At 41.2% G+C, this 21,712-nt stretch overlaps 1 protein-coding gene across 7 annotated transcripts in view; it reads left to right on the plus strand.

The window, feature by feature from the left end:
* NLGN4X (neuroligin 4 X-linked) overlaps positions 1 to 21,712 on the plus strand; it is a 289,462-nt gene that overhangs the window by 169,460 nt on the left and 98,290 nt on the right. For all 7 annotated transcript variants that reach the window (XM_078065083.1, XM_036068458.2, XM_078065085.1 and 4 more), the window contains one exon: positions 1,937 to 2,089. In XM_078065083.1, coding sequence (XP_077921209.1) covers positions 1,937 to 2,089 — 153 coding nt within the window. The remainder of the gene's footprint in view (positions 1 to 1,936; positions 2,090 to 21,712) is intronic.

Raw genomic sequence — 21,712 nt, forward strand, 5'->3', positions numbered from 1 at the left:
TAAAACTAAACCCCAAACCTTTTCTTTGTTCTGTTGCCCAGCCAGAAAGATCATTTGCCTCTTGTTCTGTATCTCTTATTTGTGCATTTCCGTTTGATGCTTAGGACCTGTTTTCCCAATGCTCAAAATGCAACTTTCTTACCATAAAATGCCCCCTAATTTTCATTGAATAGCAATAACTTGTGATTTCTTTTTTCTTTTTACTTTGCATTAATAGGACATCTTGTTATTACTTCCTCAAGATCATGAGAACCTTGTTCTATGGGTTTAGAAAGCTCAGAGATGTTAGCCTAACATTTTCTCCAAGGAAACCCCTTCAAACAGCCCTCAAAATCTCTACTTATTCCTTTTCCACATTGCAGTAGCCAACAGCGTGTACTGGGAAAAGAAATGAGGGCAAATCCACTAAATCAGGATCCAGAGAGAGAGAGGAATAAATCATGCAAAACGCCACACCTTTCCAGAACAACCATGTCTTTCAAAATCCCACGTAGTGCATGATGCTTAGATGATGAAAAAAGGACTTTTACTCTATATTTGAATTTTATTTGAGAAAATAAGATCTGTTCTGCTATCTATTCATTATCTGCAGAACCATGGGGCCGTGATACTCTTTCCTGTACTTGACTGTGACCAGTGGGTTTCTCGAGCCTTCTGCATGCCTTAGTAAAGCAGCCAGTGAACTCGTTTTGACATTGTGATCATAATTCATTTTATTAGCAGCCACCATCTAAATGATAGTGGTTCATTTCCTTGAAACTCCTTTCCGATATTTCAAAAGTGTCTTGGTGAATTAAGAGAGGAAAAAAAAAAAAAAACCTTGATTGATAAAAAGGTGAAAATAAATGTACATGGGTACATTTGGGTTTCTTTTGATAACATACAGATATTTAAATTATTTACATACACATATGTGTGGATATATCCATATATATACATAGAGATTCAGAAATAATCATCATTGAGGTTAGTCTTCTGAAACATTCAATAGAAGTGTAAGGACTGATTAAACAGGTTACGTAATCAATACCTTTTTAGAAAGCAGTTTCTGCAAATGGACACATGGTCTCCAAATTTCTGTGCTCACAGACCATTGCAAAACATTGTTTTTACATCACTGCTCAGTAAAGCAACAAAGGAATGACTAAGGGTTCCCATTGGTTGCACATCACAATGGGAGTTCATAGTCCCTGTGAAAATATGTAGCATTTCACGATTTCCATCTTGAGGCCAGAGTCTTGTGTCATTTTTATTATGTGGCTTTCGTGTTTGTTAGTTAAATGTGTGGAGCTCTGACTACAGCCAGTAAATGAGAACAAAGACGTTTGCTTGGGCATCTTGTTTTGCTTTGTTTTCGATGGTACTCATTTCTGTTCTGTTGATAATTTTTCACCCTTTGTTTGGTTTTTGTCATCATCTGTCCCGTATTGAGCATTTACAGTCTCACTGCTAGTCTTGTGTGCTCATTGTGAGGTTGAGAATGAATCTGTAAGCTCACCTTTGAATGAAGAGGGCAGTAATAGTAAAGGTCAATGATCATTTTGAAGTTGATTTCACACTTACCTAGAGGCTGAAAACATCATGCTATGTGCTTCTTCAATAAGTCGGATCTTAGGACCGGAGCCCTGTTTAGGAAATAAGTATTTCATCTAAATTCTCTATATTTCAGTGTTTTAGATACATACAGCAATGTACACATGCATTCCTATGACTTCAAATGTCTGTATGCTTCTCAAAATACCATTTGTAGGACTAGAAAATATCATCCCATGGACCCCTTTTCTTAAGCAGTCTTGTCAAGGTGTATATAACTCAAAAGTAGACACCTGGTTGATTCCGGTCGAAACAGGGAAAAGTAATCCATGTCCCTTGCCCTTAGCCTCCGTTAATCAGTGTGATTTTTTTATTGTGTTTCCTTACTTGACTTTTTTTCCAGACATCCATGATCAGAACAGTAAGAAGCCGGTAATGGTCTATATCCACGGCGGGTCTTACATGGAAGGAACCGGCAATATGATAGATGGGAGCGTTCTGGCAAGCTACGGAAATGTCATCGTGATAACCATTAACTACCGGCTGGGCATTCTAGGTAAGTCATTGCCTCATGTCACCGCTGCACCAGACGCCGTGACAAACGCTTTCCGTTGTGCGGGGACTGACGGATTTGAACCGTGTTACTCCAATGCGTAGGAAGCTCTACTTCTCTGGGCTTCCTGGTTGGGGCAAGAGATGTTTGTAGCAGGGTCTGCCTTCTTAGCTTGCACTGCTTAATTCTTGGATTGTATTCCAGGGAACCCCCACCCTTCCTCAAACAAAAGGCAGACTCCAAGGTCGCCTAAGTAAAAGGAAACTCTTCTTTTTTGGGGGGCCGCGAGAACATCCTGGGAGGCTACACAGCTCTGTAGAGTGAACACCTTTGCTGATGGGTGATACTTTGCTAACAGGTGATGGTAGCCATAGACATTGGCTTTCTTCTGTGGTTAAGTAGTTATGTTACTTTGTTTCTCTTGTGTTGGAAAACCTTTCACCTAATTCCTTAAACTGATTATCTGTGTGCATTGGGCCCCTGCTGTGGGGTCACGAGGACCATTGTAGTTGCACACAATGGAGCTCAGCTCTTGATTGAATTTTTGCAACAGTTCACAATTTACCATAAAAGGACGCTTGCTAAGTTCATGGAAATCCACCAACGTGGCTCTCCATTTGTTCTGATGTTTCCTTCATTTTTTCCCCAGTGGGGAACTTAGAAAAAATACAGATTTGGCAGGGGGCAATATTTTCAGATTTATCTTCTTTTGCAGTTTTGTCTGCTTGTTGTACACTTTGTGACTGATATTCCTAGGCGTAGGTAAAAACGTTTTCAAGACAGCAATGCTTTAAGATGGTGCTGGAAATGGAGTCTTTCACAGTGTGACTCTACGGAGTGAAACGTGTATATTGCAATGTGGTTACAGTAAGATAAATGGCACAATGGAGCTGTATGAAACAAAAATACAGCTGAGAATGTTCTCTCCAAATAGGCAAATATTAGCAAGAGTATTTTATTTTTGCCTTGATGTTTTAATTTTATTTTGAACATTTTTTTTTTTCATTTTCATGGGAAGACATTCACCTGTGAGAGACCCCTGGAGCGGGGTGTCTGGTAGAAACGCATTTCTAACTTAGAAATGCAAATCGCCTACAGATGTTTTGCAAAGTTGTGCCTTTTGGAGCATCAATAAAGCCCTCGAAATTCCGAAATTCCCCATTGTTTTTTTCTTCCATTCTTTTCTTTTTCTTTTCTTTTTTTTTTTTTGCTTTAAAGGAAGTAAAAAGCTTTAGCATCAAGAGCCCACTCACTTTGTGATTTTATTTCTTTTTCTTTTTTCATAGGTCTCATGAGCCAGGTCTTGGTAGAATCATTTTAGTTAATTTCACGTAGCACTGATTGCGTGCGTGTCCCTACATTTTCCAGCGGCTTCTGGTTAGTCCCTTTGGCCACTGGTGCTTGAAACAGGAAATCGTGTTTCTTGATCTCTTACAAAAGGTCCATTCTAACAAAGAGGTGGAGAGAGGAAACCACGCGTTGGAGCACTGCACAGAGCCTTTTCAAAGAGGACAGTGTGTAGGGTTGTGCGTAGCGTCATCCCATTGAGGAGGAGCTCTGGGCTCTGTTTTCTGAATGAAGCCATGGACTTGCAGCAAGTTCTTGCTTTGGTGGAGTAACAAAATGTTCTCTTGCGTGCATGATGTGTTGACATTCCTTAAAAGGTTAGATTTCAAAGCAAATTGATTTTCCCGCTGTCAAGCTAAGCTGTATTATGCAGCTTTACATAGAGATCTCCTATCAATCTGGCCAGTTTGTGAAATGATGTGCAGATCTGGAAAACGCTGTGAGGATGGTGCACACACACACATAATATGTGTGCACATATATATACATATTGTGTGTGCACCATCCTCACAGAGTTTTCCAGATCTGCACATGTATGTGCATATATATACATATATGTAATTTAAGAAAATGCTGTAGGGATTATGCATATAAATTATATATATACACATATAATTTAAGAAAAGAGGTTTGCTTTTAGAATTTTTCTCATTGAAAAATTTGAAGTCTACCTTTCGCAACTGAGAGTTAAAAAAAGAAATCATGGTACATAACAGAGCTGTAGAGGGTGACCGAGAAATCAAAGAATCAGTTTAGCATTTCTATGCCAGTCTATTTACATTCCGCGAATGAGCTACTGTGGAGGCGCTTAGAACACCACAGACCCCCTTTTATTTGCTGGGGTGAAATGTGCCAACTTTGCTGATTATACACGGGTGGTAGAGATTTTCAAATGTGACTTAGTTTATCTCCATCACGGATCTTGCGTGTGCTCAGATCCTCTTGAAAACCGTCCCCGGCCCGCACTTTAGCTTCAATGAAGTCGCTATTTTGAGTCTTGAGACATATTTTTAAACCACGGGGATCCAGATATTTAAAAAGATGATCAAATAAAATGGCCCAGCCCGCGTGGCGACGAACGTTCTAATTAGTGCTTTTGATACGGGTAGATATGTTTTGAGCAAAACATTGAAATACTGAGTTTCTTCTTCAAAACGTCATTAGTGCATAAATGCTCTTTTCCTGCCTAAGAAATGGAAAAATATTGCTGGATATCATTATTTTTATGGAGTAATAAACGCTGTTGCCCCACCCAAAAGAGAGGGTTAACAAGAGGAATTATGGTCCAAGCAGGAGGCTGGTGCATGGTGTGAAAATAGATTTCAGAACGAGGCGGAAGTGAACTAGCATCTTCCCCACACCCCATGTCTGAGCTGTGATGCCCAGAAAGGCAGTGAATTTCATCAGATTCTCTGTAGAAAGTTGTAGCCTTCTCTGCCTTGCAAGGTGATTGTGGGAAGTTTCACAGCCCACAACCGGCATTCAGGACACCCGATCCCTTTATAATTTCCATTCTTATTAACATCGCTGGACAGCATATTAAGATCATTGTTGATCCCCAGAAGCAGTTGCAACTAGCCAAATATGGAATGGCTAATATCTGTCAAATACCGTCCTCTAAACTGAGCCTTAGTTAAAAAAGTAATTATTACAAGACACTTGTCCTATAAACGGGAGGATCTTCACGCTTGCTTTTTGAAATAGGGATGTTTTCTTTAATCAGAACTGTGTGACTCAATCTTGCTGGCCATCAACCCTATAATTTACGGGCTAGTCCGGGATGCTTGAGAGTTGTTAATATGCTGTTAATAAACTGGGATCGTCCCAGGCAGGGAGGTATCATCATAGCTATAAGGAAGTTAATTGTCCCTATTTTAAGTCTAGTGATCAAACTGGTGTTCCATTTATTTTCAAAGAAGATGCTCTTTTATCAACTTATTTCCTCTTTGTTTTGCTCTACACCTTGGTCATTGGGAAGGCACATCTATCCAACACTTGTGTCCCATCAAATCTACCTTGTATTTATTTTTTCATGACAAGGGTCCAAAGACCTCCGATATAAAAGAGAAATCTCCTCTCCCATGCTTTCTGATGGAAATGCCTGGAATTTATTGATGGGTGGTTCTTGCCTCTCCTTCCCCTCATTAATTGTCTCCCATTTTGCCTTTATATCTTGAGTTGGTTAGTTCTACCTCCGTTCAAATACTCATTTTCGTTTACCTCCCATGGACTTACTACCTTTTTGGTTACCCTGCCACGTGATGCATCCTGCAAGCTTTACGTTATTTTTGCTTCAAAACGGTCCGACCGCTATGCATCAGCAGCAGACTCATGGAGGGCCTGCACTGTGGCCAGCCTTGGATTGCTGTAGCTGTTCACTCAGTCCTCGCAAACCTCCCTGCAGGGGTTCGCTTACTTTATTTTAAAGGCACGAAGGCTTGGGGGTGATAGGGATGCCCCCCAGTGGGTTATTGTTTGCTCATTCATTATTAGGGTGCTTCAGCGATGGTGGTGTCCACCGGGCAATACCACTGAGGGGTCATGTCAAAGCTCTTTGGCGCCATTGACCTAATGCGTTATGGGCCCGTTGTGTGTGAGATGGCTGTTGTCCATTCTTTGCCTGTCTGCTGAGCGTTGCCCATCACGGAGTCAACACCACCGAGGCAGATGATGACCTCAACAGATTTCTCACCTGATGGGTATTTTCTGGTCTTAAGGAATGTTGCCTGTGGAATTATATAACTGACTTTTTCCAGGATTCAGAAAAAAGCACCAGAAACACCTGCTTGTTTTTCAGGTGCTGGTAGCTATTCTGAAATTTTTGTCTCAGGAAGGTTGTGTAGGGGTGTCCTGAAGTTGTGGTTAAGACCAGTAATTGCATATATTCGGTTAGGTGCAGTGATGTCATGACTGTGAATAGAACACAGAGATGGTTTGAAATAAAGGTAGTCTACTTGCGGAGGGAAAAGAGCAGGGGACTTAAAATTCATGAGACGAGAGCTGTATGCATGCTGCAATGCTCTGTTCACCTTCGTGGTTCTGGTCTCCTTTGTGGGGTCTTGGTTTCCATCTGAAATGGAAGGTGGGTGGGTGGCATTTGGAGGCAGCTCTTTGACATCAGTCAGAGAAGTCTCACTCTTATGCATTTGATATGTTGGTGTTCCATGTCAGATTCCATAAAAGGAGTCTGGGAATCGGGGCACAGGATCAACAAGTTCCTATGTAAAGAGCTATGATCTGAATTGCATATTGTGTGCATCATGCATGAGTATTTTGCATCTGTGAAAATTTGGTGGGTCCCTATAATATGCCTTATGCACCTGTGTTGAAAATTGTCAAGGTGCCGTGCAGAGCATACCTCCGTCCCTCTTTCTTTGGGAGTTAAATATGTTCGCTCTGCTAATTGCCGTGTTTTATTGTTTTCTTAGACTGTTGTCTTTTCATTGTTTTTATGTTTTATTAAGGATTTTGTTTTAAATTACAAATGGAACCCATCTTATTTATCAAGTCAAGAGTTCGTAAGTGCATATACAAAAGGAAAAAAATAATTTCCTCCTTCAAGGATCTGCACGTCTTGACACTACTCTCCTAACTCCCATTATGTTTCCTCTCCTCGCAGGTTTGCCCTGATTTGATTTCCCATGGGAACAGTTGCATTTATTCTATTTATTTATTTTAAAGATTTTATTTATTTATTTTGACATAGATGGAGAGAGCATGAGCAGAGGGGAGGGGCAGAGGGAGAGGGACAAGCAGACTCCCCGCTGAGCAGGGAAACCGATGATGCAGGGCTCGATTCCAGGACCCTGAGATCATAACCTGAGCCAAAGGCAGGTGCTTAACCGACTGAGCCACCCAGGCAGCCCAAGAGTTGCATTTAAAATGCAGTTAAAAGTTCAATGGGTAGAGCAGAGAGGTGAAGTGTTGCATTTAAGGAAAAATAAACAATAGTAGAGAAGTCAAGGAATATGGGAGAAATGACAGGAAATGGGATCCAGAGGCAAGAGGAATTGTGCAGGAGCACCCAAAACCAGGATATCGAAAAGTCGGTGGTGGAAAGCATGGGAACCCTTAGCATAATATCCTCTGGTGGGCGGCAGAGCTGATCAACCCCCCCTGAGAACAGGCTCTGGGTCTCCCTGCTGCACTAGTCTCTAAGATGGGCTAGGAGGTGGCAGAGGGGTAGACTCTCCAGATAACAGTCATAACATGCATACATTGTGCGAGAGAGCATGGGCCTTGCAAAAAAGAGAAAGTCAAGAAATGTTTCTGTGCAAAATATTGTCTTTCATCATCTTCTTCATCAGTAGTTTTCTATGCATTTAATCCTCGCTTGAAAACACCGTACTCCAGTCTTTGTTGTTGCTGGTGTGGAACATGAACTCTGGGAGTGGACAAGTTCTTGGTCCCGGTCTGTCCTTGGTGGCCATTGGTTTGGACTTTTGTCTTCTGCCTCCTGGTGGCCGAAAATGCCCACTGCATTGATTTGATTTATTCCACAAAGAAGAGGCATCGTTCAGGATTAAAGTCCTGTCTTTGGGACTTCAGAAGAGCCCTGGAACAAACATGGAAACCAAGGCATTGGGGTAAAGACTCTGTAATGGGGAGGGTGCCTCCATGGAAACGTGGACATAAATCACGACCCAAAGAGGCTCCCTCCTCCTCAGAGGTGACAGGAGTCCATGTCTGCGGCAGGTGGAGACCCCGAGGGAGACGAAGCAGTGTTTTGGGGCGAAGAAAGTCATGGTGGGGGAGAAGTTAGAACCCAAGACTTTTTTCTTTTAATCTCAAGTGCACGAAATCATTGACCAGCCTGTGCCATCCTGTGGAGAATCTCCTTGATCCCTTATGAATGATTCAGAATTTCCTAAAGGAAGGTGGCATTTTATTTTTATGGGCATCGCCGTTTTTGGAAATCACTTGATAGGAGAATCTATTAATACGTAATTTCCACTTAACTGATTGTAGAGCATCATATAAGCTTGAGTTACCAGTCACACGATATACCTTCACAACTGTCCTTTCCTGGGAATGTTTGCATTCAGAACAGTCTCTCCAGACTATTAATTCGAACACAAGCCACGTTCTTTCTTTTGCATGTTTTCTTCATTTCTTTTCTCAGCCATTGTATGAACAGTAGATCATCTTGAGTTGTTTGAGGTCAGGTGGTTGCAAGGTGCAAATTCAAAGTGAATTTCTTGGGAAGAAAAAGATGGAACTCGGGTATGGCAGCTATCTTGCACATTTAGGAATATAAATGTATTTCTCAGATAAAAGTACATTGTAACATTATTAATTGGGTATGTTGGGTCTAATGCTTAAAGTAGTGTATCCTTTATTTGAAAAAATAACAGCTTTTTTGAATGAAAAATCAAATATTATAGAACACCCCGTGCAACCATCCTTCGGTGTTATAGACATTGGATGTGCGTGAGCTAAAGTCTTTAAGCAGGTAAATCAAATACAAGGCTCTGGTGATCCTGTTAATGATTCAAGATTATATGCCCTGACTTTCATTGCATTCAGTACGACGGCTTTTATTATAGGTTCAGATGTTACGGAGGGAAGGCTGTGTCCTGTGAAATGGGTACAGTCATAAACAGGTGGGTAGCATAAATGCATTATAATATGTATGACCTCATCTCCCAGAGAAAGAGCATCAGTTCTACCTAATATAACTAAGACTTGTACCAGAATCAAGAGAACAGTTTTGCAGTAAGGAAATGTTTCCAGTTGGGACTGAGAAATGATTTCTGTCATTCAAAGTGACCCCCTGCCTCTTTACTAAAATATCCTGATAACGGTTTAGATGGCCCCACTGCTCTTTTTTCTTAGAGATCTGCCATACGTTTCTGGATGTCTGTATACCTTTCCCCCTCATTGTTCTCTGTGTCTCCCTCCTAAGCATCAACTGACACCATTTAGAAATATCACTCATGCTTTTCTACGGTACTTCTTCATGAAAAGCATGCGTGGATGTCCCATCTTTCCAAAAAAGCATCCTGGGTGAATGGTACCTACTTTAACACTCCTACTTCTCATTTTTCCACGCTCTTGATTTTTTAAGTTCTACTGTGTCTATTTCATCCCCCTATCTTGTCGTTAACCCATTTCCTCCTTTTTAATCGTATTTCATCAAAACTGTTCTCTGGAGGATCACTCAGATGTGACAAGTATTTCCTATGGCCCTCCAAATACTTCTCACGGCTTTTCACACCTCTTCATCTTCTTAATCTTCTTGTATATGACCCACTGGGCTTGTCTGCACTTGTTTGTTCTCATCTGTATCCTTTCTTTAAAACACTATACACCACATGCACCTCTAAAGTACACAATTCAGTGGCCTTTTGTATATTCACAGAGTGGCACCACCACCAACCCCACCTAAGTTTTGAACATTATCATCCCTCCAAAACCAAACCCAGCACCTACCCCCCCAAAACCCCCAAAGACTCAGGCCATCCCTAATATCCCATCTCTATGCCTTTGCATTTCCCGGACATTTTCATAGAAATGGAATCACACACTGTGTGGTCTCCGCGTCTGATTCCTTTCACTGAGCAGAATATTTTCAACGTTCATCCATGCATCTGTAAACTTTGGACTTTGTTATGTTTTGAGGGCCAAAGAATAATCCATTGTGTGGATATGATGCGTTTGGTGTATCCATCCATCTTTCGATGGGCATTTTGGTTGTCCCCACTTTTTTGGATATTATGCATCACGGTGCCTTGGGTATTCACGTACAAGTTTTTGCCTGACTACATGTCTGCGTCTCTCTTGTGTATATGCCTAGGGGTAGAATAGCTGGGCCATAGGATAACTCTGTTTAGCCATTGGAGTAACTTCCAATTTCTTTTCGAAAGTGGCTGCATTAGTACCAGTATAAAGGTTCTAGGCTCTCCACATCCTCGCCAACGTGCTCGTTCATGTCTGTCTTTTTGACTCTAGTGGTGTCATATTTGTGCATTTCCCCAAAGGCTAATGATGTTGAACATCTTCTCACGTGCTCAAGGGCCATATATCTTCCTTGGAGAAATGTCTACACAGATCCTCTGCCCACTTTTTACTTAGCTTTTATTGAGTTCTTAAAGGTTTTTTTTAAAAATAATGTTTTAGATACATGTTTCTTATCAGATATAGGATTTGCAAATATGTGTTTCCATTTTGTGTTTTCCCCCACTTTTCTGACGGTTCCTTTTGAAGCACAAATGTGTTGTAATTGTGAGGCGCTTCCATTTGTGTACTTTTTTCTTTTGTTTGCTTTTGCTTTGTCTTGTGAGTAAAGAGTCTGCCTGAGCCGAGATGATGCCAAGTTACTTCTGTATTTTTTTCAAAGAGTTGTATAGTCTTAGGTCTTATTTTCAACCTGCTCCATTTTGACTCGACATTTTAACTATCATCATGTGCTTTTTGTCCTGTTTTGTATCGACAGAATACATCACACAAAGCAGTTTTTGAATATTAAATGAAGTGTGCATCCCGGAATAAACCCCACTTGGGCCCAGTGAATAATCCTTTGTATATGTTGCTGGATTTGGTTTGATAGTATTTTTTTTCTTGAGGACTTTTACATCTCTATTCATAAAAAAGATGAATCCTTAGATCTGTGTTCTGGTGATGTATTTGTCAGCTTCTGGTATCAGAGGACTAGTCTCCCCACAGAATGAGTGGGAAGTGTCCCCTTCGCTTCCATGGTTTTCAAGTGAGTGTGAAGGGTTGGTGTTAATGCTCCTTTAAACAATTGGTAGGATTCACCAGGGAAGCCATCTGGGCCTGGGATTTTCTTGGAGGAACATTTTTTTTCATTACTACTTCACTTCCTCGGCTCGTTCTGTTCGGATTTTGCCGTCCGTCCTTGGAGCTCATTTGCCGTCAGACATCCACATGGAAGGTGCCCACGTGGAAGGTGATGGCCCTTCTGGGCATATCTCTCACACTGCATTGTCCCTACACGTTTCATTTCCATCGTCCTACCCATCCACACCATAGTTCCCCCAGAAATTGCAAAACCAGCACTTTCGACGGAAAAGTTCCATATTACTCGTAACACTGACCACAAAGAGGGAAAATTTCACTCACTTTTGTGTCTCTCTCTTATCCCTTATGGATCTGAAAACTTAGGTCCTCAGCTTCACATGGCCACAGCTCTGCAAAATGACTCTTGTTGCCCAAACAGCCTGGCCCCCTTCCATCCCCGCATCTCGCGAACCCTGTGCTGTCACGCCAGCCCACCCAGGGCAGAGCCCATCTGCCGCCCCCCACTGTCAGCCTTGCCTAATCATTGCACTCACCTGATGTACACATGCAAGAATGGGTGAAGTGTAGCGAGGATAGACCACTCTGCAAAGCTCTACAGATATGGACTCCTTTCAACCAGTGTTACCATGATTGGGGATTTGATCCTGATATTGTGGGTTTGGAAATCTAAATTTGTGAGCTAGGCAGAACTTGATACATCTATCAGGGGAAGACCAGCATTGACCAAACTGCAGTGATTTATGCATTGACCATGAGGCATAAAACTCTCCGTAACTATCAAGAAAACTTGATAAGGCATCCTTCATCTGGGAATTGGCATGCAAAAGTCACAAGGTGTTATAGGCAGAGCCCTGAATTTAAATTTTAAAGAAACAAGAGAGGGTGAAAGAGAGCTATATGTCTATAACTTAAGTGATAACATATGCTTTCCTACCCTTGCAAACAGCTTTGCCAAGAAAAATACAATAGTGGATTTCTTTTTCTTTCTTTCTTTCTTTTTCTTTCTTTCTTTCTTTTTCTTTCTTTCTTTCTTTCTTTCTTTCTTTCTTTCTCTCTTTCTTTCTTTCTTCTCTCTTTCTTTCATTCATTCTTTGATTCAGTAAATATATACTGAAGTCCTGCTGTTTTCCACATGGTGCCTTTCATTGGGAATAGGGTAGTGAACAAAAAAGACAATACAAATCCCTGAGCATATAACATTTTTATTGCAGTGAGGAAAAAATAAAGACCAGACACATCTCATAAAATGCACAGTCTCATACGATATGGTGAGGGCTATGGATAAATATTTAGCATGGGGGGCGCTTGGGTGGCTCAGTTGTTAAGCGGCTGCCTTCGGCTCAGGTCATGATCCCAGGGTCCTGGGATCAAGTCCCACATCGGGCTCCCTGCTCAGCGGGAAGCCTGCTTCTCCCTCTCCCACTCCCCCTGCTTGTGTTCCTGCTCTCGCTGTCTCTGTCTCTGTCAAATAAATAAATAAAATCTTTAAAAAAAAAAAAAAATATTTAGCATGGAAGCCTGCTAGATTGGCTTCTATTTCATAATTTTCGTACCTCTGCTCAAATTCATTATGCTTTGTTTCTATTTATCATAGAGTAGACTTATTTCCCTTAATCTCACGTCCCGGGGAAGGACGTGGCCTCTTATGCTGGTATATTAGTGATGTCATGTTTTTGAACTATTGGGTCAGCACTATTGACGTTTTGGACCGATGTTCTTTTTGTGTGGGGGTCTGTATTGTACCCTGGGGGGTGTGAGCAGCATCCCTGGCCTCTACCTGTCCTGCTCGGTGTCCCATCATGAGACGGAGCAGGGATGCAGACTTCCACAAGGCTGAGAACCACCTGCCTTTGGGTACTTCCCCTCTCCGAGAACAGAGGGTCACTCTGGCGTGATGTTCCCTGTCCCTCAATTAATTTTGAACCGTGAAATTCACACTCCAGTGTATATGGCTTTGTTTCTTCCTGTGCATAATGTTTGCTTCCTGTAACCTAGTTCTAAGCTCCACGAGGTCTGGGGTCATAGCTCATATTGCTTTTTGTCTTTGGAATGTCTACCAGATAATAAAACACCTTCTGGATGATTAGCTGTTGTAGTGTGTTTGACTCCAAATTGCAAAGTGGAAGCCAATTCACAAAAGAGAGAATATATTTACTTGAACAATTTTTTTTTTTTAATTGCAGTATGGGTGAACTCCTGGTTGTCAAAACCTGTGAATGCCTAATTTTACGTAAACCGTATTTATTTCCACTTCTCACATTCAGCAGATGTTCCTTTTTCACAGATACTGGAAGGTTCCGTTTTCCTCGAAACATCTACTTATGCTGGTGTCATGAGTTCAGGATTTATCTTCATAACATGTGGCTTAGCTTGAAGAGAGCCTGCATATCTTTATATTTTTATCAGGTTTTGATAGTTATAAAAAGAAACCAAAATAATAGAGCTCTATTATAGAGATTTTCTTTCTTTGGCTCTTTCCACGGATATTTTAAACAATGATGATAAGCAGGACAATAATAGTGATTTTTCCAACGGCTATCTTAATTTTTTTTGCAAATGGCCGGCAAGTTTCTTAGATGATCCTAAAATCTCAATGTATTAGTTTTCTAGGGCTGCCTTAACAAATTACCACAAACTTGTTGTCTTAAAACAACAGAAGTCTATTCCCCCCCAGTCTTGGAGACCAGAACTCTGAGATCCAGGTGGGGCAGGGCTGTGCTCCCTCAGGAGGCTCCAGGCTGTCTCTTCCAGCTTCCCGGAGCTCTGGACATCCCTGTGCTTGTGGCCACATCCCTCCCATCTCTGCCTCTGTCCTCACGTGGCTTCTCCTCTGTGTGTCTCTCCTCTTCTTATCAAGAGACCAGTCATTGGACTTAGGGCTCACCTAAATCCAGGATGATTTCATCTCAAGATCCTTACTGAATGACATCTGCAAATACCCCTTTCTAAATAAGGTGGTGTTCTGAGGTTTCAAGTAAGCATGAATTTGTGGAGGACACTATTCAACCCATGTATCTAACTTTCTCAAATGGGTCATTATTGTGATTTCCATGTGTGTGGGTACAGGGGTGTTTGATGTTTCCATCCATGTGTTGGGGTGTCACTGGGCTCAGGATGAAACCTGGTCCTTCACTCACTAGACCAACTTCATAGAAGACCCTAGGACTTTCTGTGACTTCACCTCCTTCTTGTGTCCTCTTTGCTTTCAAATAATGTAGTCATGCAATATCAAGAAGTTTGTTTTCTGAACCTTTAAAACCTCTCCACTAGTTTTAAAAGCAACAAAAGCATTTTTCCCTGTTAGCTACAAAACTCCTGCCTTTGTTCCAGCAACAGGTAGGGCTATATCTCACGTATTTGTCTAAAATCCCAAAGCTATAAATATGAAGTGAAACTATCACTTTGCTGTATTCTTTCCACCTTTTCTCTTTTATAAAATCCAATTACAAATGCTCCTTAATGCCCTGTCTGGGAATTGCAAGTTGGCCACTTGCCATCTCGAAATGCAGGTCCTAAAATTTAACATATAAGATTAATACCGGTTTTTAAAAACAGACTTATTCAAATCCATCTGAAGTTTTAAAGTGACTCATGGACTTTTAATGAAACCAATGGCCTTCTTATAATGCCTCCTGATTTCTTTTCAAATCAATCACTTTAGGCATCGCCCTTGACAGCAGCTTTGGTGCACCCGAATCCAGGATTGGTGAGGTGATGTTCTTTATTTCATATTTTCACTCTTGTCCCAGGTTGCTATGAAGAGATTATTTAACACTCTTGTCTGGTTTTAAACACAGGTGAGTGACGATGGTGTTCCTTACACACAAGCTTAGGCAGGTCTTGTTGCTGGCGCCCCGTGCCTGATTCACGGATGCCACGTGGCCTTCACCTGGGGAAGGACCAATACTCTGATGGCATGTGGCTGAGGTGGTGGGTGGGATGCAGGATAGCACGAACAGAGATGCGTAAACCCCGTGAGATCTGCGCCCATTGCTCATACAGAGGTGATTTTTTTCCCCCTGAAAAAATGATATCTTCTTATTGCTTCAACAGCAGAGCATTTTGCCAGTGAAAATAAAATATTCCTAATTATAGGGAATTCTTAGGTTTTATTTTTTATTTCCTAGAAAGTAAAAGCCGAGAATCCTGCTTCAGATTGCTCGTAGTTTCTGATACTACTAGCCCTGTTCATTAAGAATCTTTATTCCTTTATTAATTTACACAGAGAGCCTCTTTATTCTGAGAGCTTTTTTTTCCTGTTTTACTGAGATATAATTGACCTGTAACATTGTAACAGATTCAGCTACACAATACAATACATTGTAACAAATCTAGGGACACATCACAGTCCATTGTAACAGCTTTAGGTGCACAATATGATACATTGTATCAGCAGTAGGTGTGCAAACACGATCCATTGTAACAGCTTTAGGTGCACAATATGATACATTGTATCAGCAGTAGGTGTGCAAACACGATCCATTGTAACAGCTTTCGGTGTGCAGCATCATGGTTTGATGTATGTAGATATTGTGAAATGAGCACCACATCGGTTCAGTTAACATCTATCACCTCATATAGTTACAATTTTTTTCTTGTGATGAGAAATTTTTTAAAGATTTTATTTATTTATTTGACAGAGAGAGAAAGAATGAGTAAGGGGAGGGGCAGAGGGAGAAGCAGACTCTCCGCTGAGCAAGGAGCCCGACGCGGGGCTCGATCCCAGGACCCTGGAATCATGACCTGAGCCAAAGGCAGATGCTTAACTGACTGAGCCACCCAGGCATCCCTTGTGATGAGAATATTTAAGATCCACTGTTGGGGGACGTTAGCCTCGGTGCAAGTATAAATTTAGACACTGTTACATGCTTTCACATAAAGATGAACAGTACAAATATGATTTATAATTAACGATTACAATTTTCGCATTTTTGAATTGCAGTAGGATTTCTGTCAAAAAAAAAAGATCTATGACATTCATATTCTATAACAACTATAATCAGAAGTCGGTAGAAGCCCCAGCCTACCACCCCATCATCCGTCAGTTCTTTCAGATGGTAGGCAGTGTGTTGGAGACCTGGAGGCTTACTGAGCCATGGGGAAACGTGTTGGGTTGCTGGATCACGGAGGAGACCCAGGAGGGGTCTTCCGGGAGGGGGCCGCAAGCAGGACCCCCTGCTCAGGGCTCCCGGCCACAGCAGTAGCCAGCCATCCGAGAAGCGTTTCCCTGATGTCAGCAACCAGCCCAGCGGCGCAGGGGCTCTGCAGTCACTTACCTGTACGTTACAGGTAAGATTACACCTGCCTGCACGTATTCCACCTGCCCTGTGTGCTTGTGGATTCCTCTTACTGACCCAGCACGTGAACTGGCGCCTCCTTCCCCACACTTATCACTATCACTGATGCTACACTTGCTCATTCTCTGCCCCATTTGAATAACCAGCCGTGGGATCCATTTGGAGTTGCACCTCCAGTGGAGATCCCCATGGAACTTCAAATGTGAGAAGAAACACGATAGAGGAAAAACACAGATGGAGAGCTTATGAGTCAGAGGACACTCTTTGGATAACAAAGGGCGGATGAGGGTGCCTTAGCTCGGGGCCGAATCCGGCTCAAACAGGGACCTAGGGCACGCCTTTGAATTGGACATTTTAACACGGTTAATTTTATGCTACGTGAATTTCAGTGCAGTACAAGAAAAATAAAGTCTGAAGCTGGCTAAAGTCCTCCCTGAGTTCCCCTCTTTAAGCTTTCCTAAAAGGAGCCCAGTTTGTGAGCAGTTCTTCAAAGGAACATGTGAACAAACCAAACGGCAAACAAACAGAACGGGTCAAGACACACCACAACATCCTGAAATGCAAAAAGTAATAGTAATAATAGTAATAATTATTATAATAATATAACAAAAGAAACTGGCCCCAAGGACCTCTTTTTTCCTTTCTACTGCATTCAGAGGCATTTCATCAAGAGATCAAACACAGCCTTTTTCAACTCCAGTGTCTCAGTTTGAGTTGATAATTGAATTCCTATGCTTTTGACTGGGTAAAGACCTAATTTAAAGAAATTCCTTTGAACGTGCAAACTTGTACAAATGAGAGATTTCGGGGTGCCTGGGTGGCTCAGTTGGTGAAGCATCTGCCTTCAGCTCAGGTCATGATCCCAGGGTACTGGGATCGAGTCCCATTCGGGCTCCCTGCTCAGTGGGGAGTCTGCATTCTCCCTCTCCCTCTCCCTGTTCGCTCACGCTCTCTCTCTCTCAAATAAATAAATAAATGCAATCTTTAAAAAAAGGAATTAGAGACTTTTATCTATATGCACTTGTCTGTTCCTACCCATTCCTTTAGGTATTTATTCAACCATCACTTGTTGCAAACATGCCATTTACAGGGCCCTGGGCTCACACATGCATATTTTATTTTGTATTTATGCCCACTACTTTGTTAACAAGTGTAGCTTCACTTTGTGGAATCATGACATTTACATTTTTTTTTTTAATTTTATTATGTTATATTAGTCACCATACAATACCTCATTGGTTTTTGATGTGGTGATCCACGATCCATTGTTTTCGTGTAACACCCAGTGCTCCATGCAGTACGTGCCCTCCTTAATACCCATCACTGGGCATTTACATTTAAATGGAAACCACTCTGAGTTTGAAAAAAAATTAACACATTATTATGTGAATTTAACATTGTTCATCTCCCACTCTAACTTCTTGAGAATCACCAAAACCAACTCATCAACTTTAATTGCATACATCACTGACTTTTTACGCTTGCTAAAGAAATGATTTTATTTTATTTTTTAAAGGTTTATTTGTGTATTTTAGAGAGAGAGTGGGGGAGGGGCAGAAGGGGAGAGAATCTCAAGCAGCTTTGGTGTTGAGCAGGGAGCCCACATGGGGCTCGATCTCATGACCTTGAGATCATGACCTGAGCCAAAATCAAGAGTCGGACGCTCAACTGACTGACCCACCCAGGTGCCCCTAAAGTAATGATTTTAAATATTTACTGATGCACATCAATTGAATACCTGTTGCTGTTTTGGGGGAGGGAGGAAAACACAGTGGTATCTTAAGTGATTACTTTAAATTAGGGATAACTCTTTAAGGAAAAGCATGTTTCAACTTATCTTTTGTTAGTCAACATGTCATTCATTTCTGTTTTTATTATAATTAGTTAAAAATGATGACTTCTAATAAAGAGAAGGGAAAGTTAATTAATACCATACCATATCCAGTTACAAAACCACAGCTAAGCCCCATGTGGACAGAAAGTGGATGAAGCAGCATGGGATTCAAATAAAAGCCCTTTGGAAAGTGAACTTGTTTTCAGAATGATGAAAGTCTTCTAAGAATCAGTTTTGGCCTGGGTTTTCTACTTTTTCTTAGTGCTGTCTTGTAAACCCTGAATTATTCTGTCCAGCGAAATGCCAAAATGTTCCTTTTCCTTTTCCTTGGATTGTCATACAGTTTGAGACTCATGATGAGTGGGTGGTTTTCAGTAGTGGTATCCTGCTTGGACATTTAGATTTAGTGCTGAGACTTATTCTCATGTATTCAGTTGCTTCTCAAACTATTAGAAATTCTTCTTCTTGACTTTTTCTTTCCCTGCACAACAGTGAGACAAGAAGGTGGCTCTGTTCCCATCCCTTAGAGCCCACTTATTTTCCCATCATTATTAACCTGTGGGCTTGAGAACCACGCAAGGACCCCTCCTGGGTGCTGAGGACCTCCAAGAGCTGCACGCCAGAGTGTAAAATGTACCTTGCTTAGGAGGACAGAGGGCTCCACTGGGAGATGTATCACTATCTCAAAAGTCTTTATAATATCTGGGATTCTCTCTCCTTTTTTTTTTTAAGTAGGCTCCATGCCCAACGTGGGGCTTGAACTCACGACATGTCAATGTGTCCATGTGATAGCCTGTAATTTAAATCCCCAAACATCTAGTTAAATTTTGACACCTCATCTTAGTGGGCTACATTTATTGCTAAAATGCTGTATTCATCCAACTCAAGAGTTTTCTGGTTTTAAAACCAACTCAAGCTGAGCTAGGAGGAAAGAGCAAATCGGTGCCACTTCATGTTAAGTGGTCAAGAAGAAAAGCATGCCTTTGCCTACTTTTACTTTCCTATTTGTGGCTCTACGCTCCACATCAAATGGAACATTGTTTTCATGTCCTCAGGATAATTTGTACTTTTCCCTGAGAAGAGGAGCCCTCTGTGGTGAAGCATTACTTTTGCTTTCATCTAAATGGATAGATAGTATCCATTTTGAGAAGAATCTAGTACATGATACCAAGTTTTGTCTTCCTTTTCCATCCCATTTTACAATTTAAATGTATCTGTGGCTGCATTCAGGATCATTGTCAACAAATGTGATTTTTGTCTTCACTCGTGGTGTGCAAGACAAACATCTGTGTGGGGTTTGAAAATGATTAATTTTCAAATCCCCTTTCACACATTGGACACACATTCCTGTTGAGTTAAGAGTGCGCGTCTGGTTCATCCCATGTGATCCCTGATTTAGGGAAGCTCCCAACCCAATGCAACAAATAAACACAGATCCTATTAGTTCCTTCCAAGTTCCTGAGCCAATTAATTTTACATGTTCCACATCCTTTAAGAGAAGTGAGTGGCCAAAATCCAACAGTTTACACTATAAGAGAATAGAATTGAGTGCATTTCCTTGTGGATTTGCCCTTCATTTCTTTCCTAGAGTTTTGGTTCATACTACATATAATTAGTAACTGGTTTGCCTTCCCAGGGCACTGGTAGGACTTGGTTTTCTTGTTCAAAAGCCACGACTCTGAGAACACTTCCAGGATCTTGACTCATTCTTCTACCTGTTTCTGAAATGGTCCACAAGAGGGGTGGGATCTTCTCAATCCTCAAGCAAAATGCTTTTTGCTTCAATGTCTCAGATCTAAGACCAGCACATATTCCTTTATCAGAGCCCTCATTCTGCAGGTGGAAAGTTTCTCATCACTGTCCGTGACCCTGATCTATGTATTGGCCATTTGCTATAAGAAATTTGGGACTTTCCTATCCTGACCACAGCCCGTCCGTTCCAAACATAATGAAAAGTCATTTCAAATGGTGCCATTTCTTGGTGATGTATGTTCAGTGAGCCACACATAGTCTTCCCTCTGATTCTGTCAGTACAGCAAAGCTGAATTTTCTTTTCACGTGGTTCGGTTTTCTTTGTACAGTTCACATAGGCACTTGTGGGCATGACTAAAGACTCCTGCTGATCTCAACTCGATAGTGTTGCACACAGAAATATTTCTGGGGGTTCCCAAGCAAGGTTGAGAGTGTTTTTTTCATTCAGGAGTAAAGGGGTTCCTCGGGAAGTCATTTCATAGATAATATCCAGACTTGCTGTGGCAGGAGATTTCCCTGGATCAGACATCCTTGGAGGTGTACTTAAAATATTATCGGAGTCAGCACTCAATATCTAATCAATGCTCCGCATACCAGGCTAACTCCTCTGACACAATCCGCATGTCGCACTCACCACAGAAACCTGTAGAATGTGTGTGGAGTGGCACGATTTTTGCTCTTAGGACTGAAATGTCCATCTGACCTAAAGAGAAGCAAAGATCAGGCTGAAGAAATTTTGCTGACTTTATCATTTGTTGGCCCAAATCAGACACATGTCAGAGAGACGTTGAGTTACACAGATGAGAATAAGAAAACCATACTCCTGTTGACATGATTTACAGAATTTTCACTCAAAAAAGCTAGAACTTCCCAAATAAATATTTTTCTGGACTTGTTTTAGAGAGAATGATTCTAACAGATTGCAGGAAGGTTAAAGCAGAGACAGCAAAATGCAAAAGCCGTCTGCTCATCAATAACTATGGCATAGCAATATTCTTGCTGTGAAAATCTTATTAGGATTTTTTTTTAAGTTTAAATATTTTCACTATTTTGCAAATCAATACATTAAAACATTAAAATTCATATTTTACGAAGGCCACACTAACCAGCCTCTTTATGATAACTGTTGCTTGCTTTTTATATGGTAAAATTATTAAGGAAAAAATTTTCTCTTTTTATTTTTGCTGTGGGTTTTTTTGCCTTTTTTTAAAAGGCTATGATATATGGTTAAAGCTTGTGTTCCCTCTCTCGCTGTGTCTCTGTCAAATAAATAAATAGTATCTTTAAAAAAAATAGGAAAAATCTTTTCCCTCAGGGGTTTCATAATGATCCCAAGAGCAGTAATAATAGCGATGGCTTTCTGTCTTTCACCGAGTCCCTTTGTAAAGATCTTTGCTTGTGATGTCCCACTCAATCCCATCTAAAGGGAAGACTCTATTTGCTTTCCTTTACCAGACATTTACTGCAAGGCTCAGAGGGGTTGAGCGCCTTCTCACTGACAGCCTGGCTGGTCATCTTTGCTGATATGATTAGAATCCATGTGGTTTAACTGCAGAGCCTCACGGATGGCCATTAGGAGGATTTGTTACTTTAGGAGGGATATGTATATAAAACCTTCTTATATAACCTCAGGGC

This window comes from Halichoerus grypus, chromosome X, assembly GCF_964656455.1.
Source record: "Halichoerus grypus chromosome X, mHalGry1.hap1.1, whole genome shotgun sequence".
In the NCBI taxonomy this organism is placed as follows: domain Eukaryota; kingdom Metazoa; phylum Chordata; class Mammalia; order Carnivora; family Phocidae; genus Halichoerus; species Halichoerus grypus.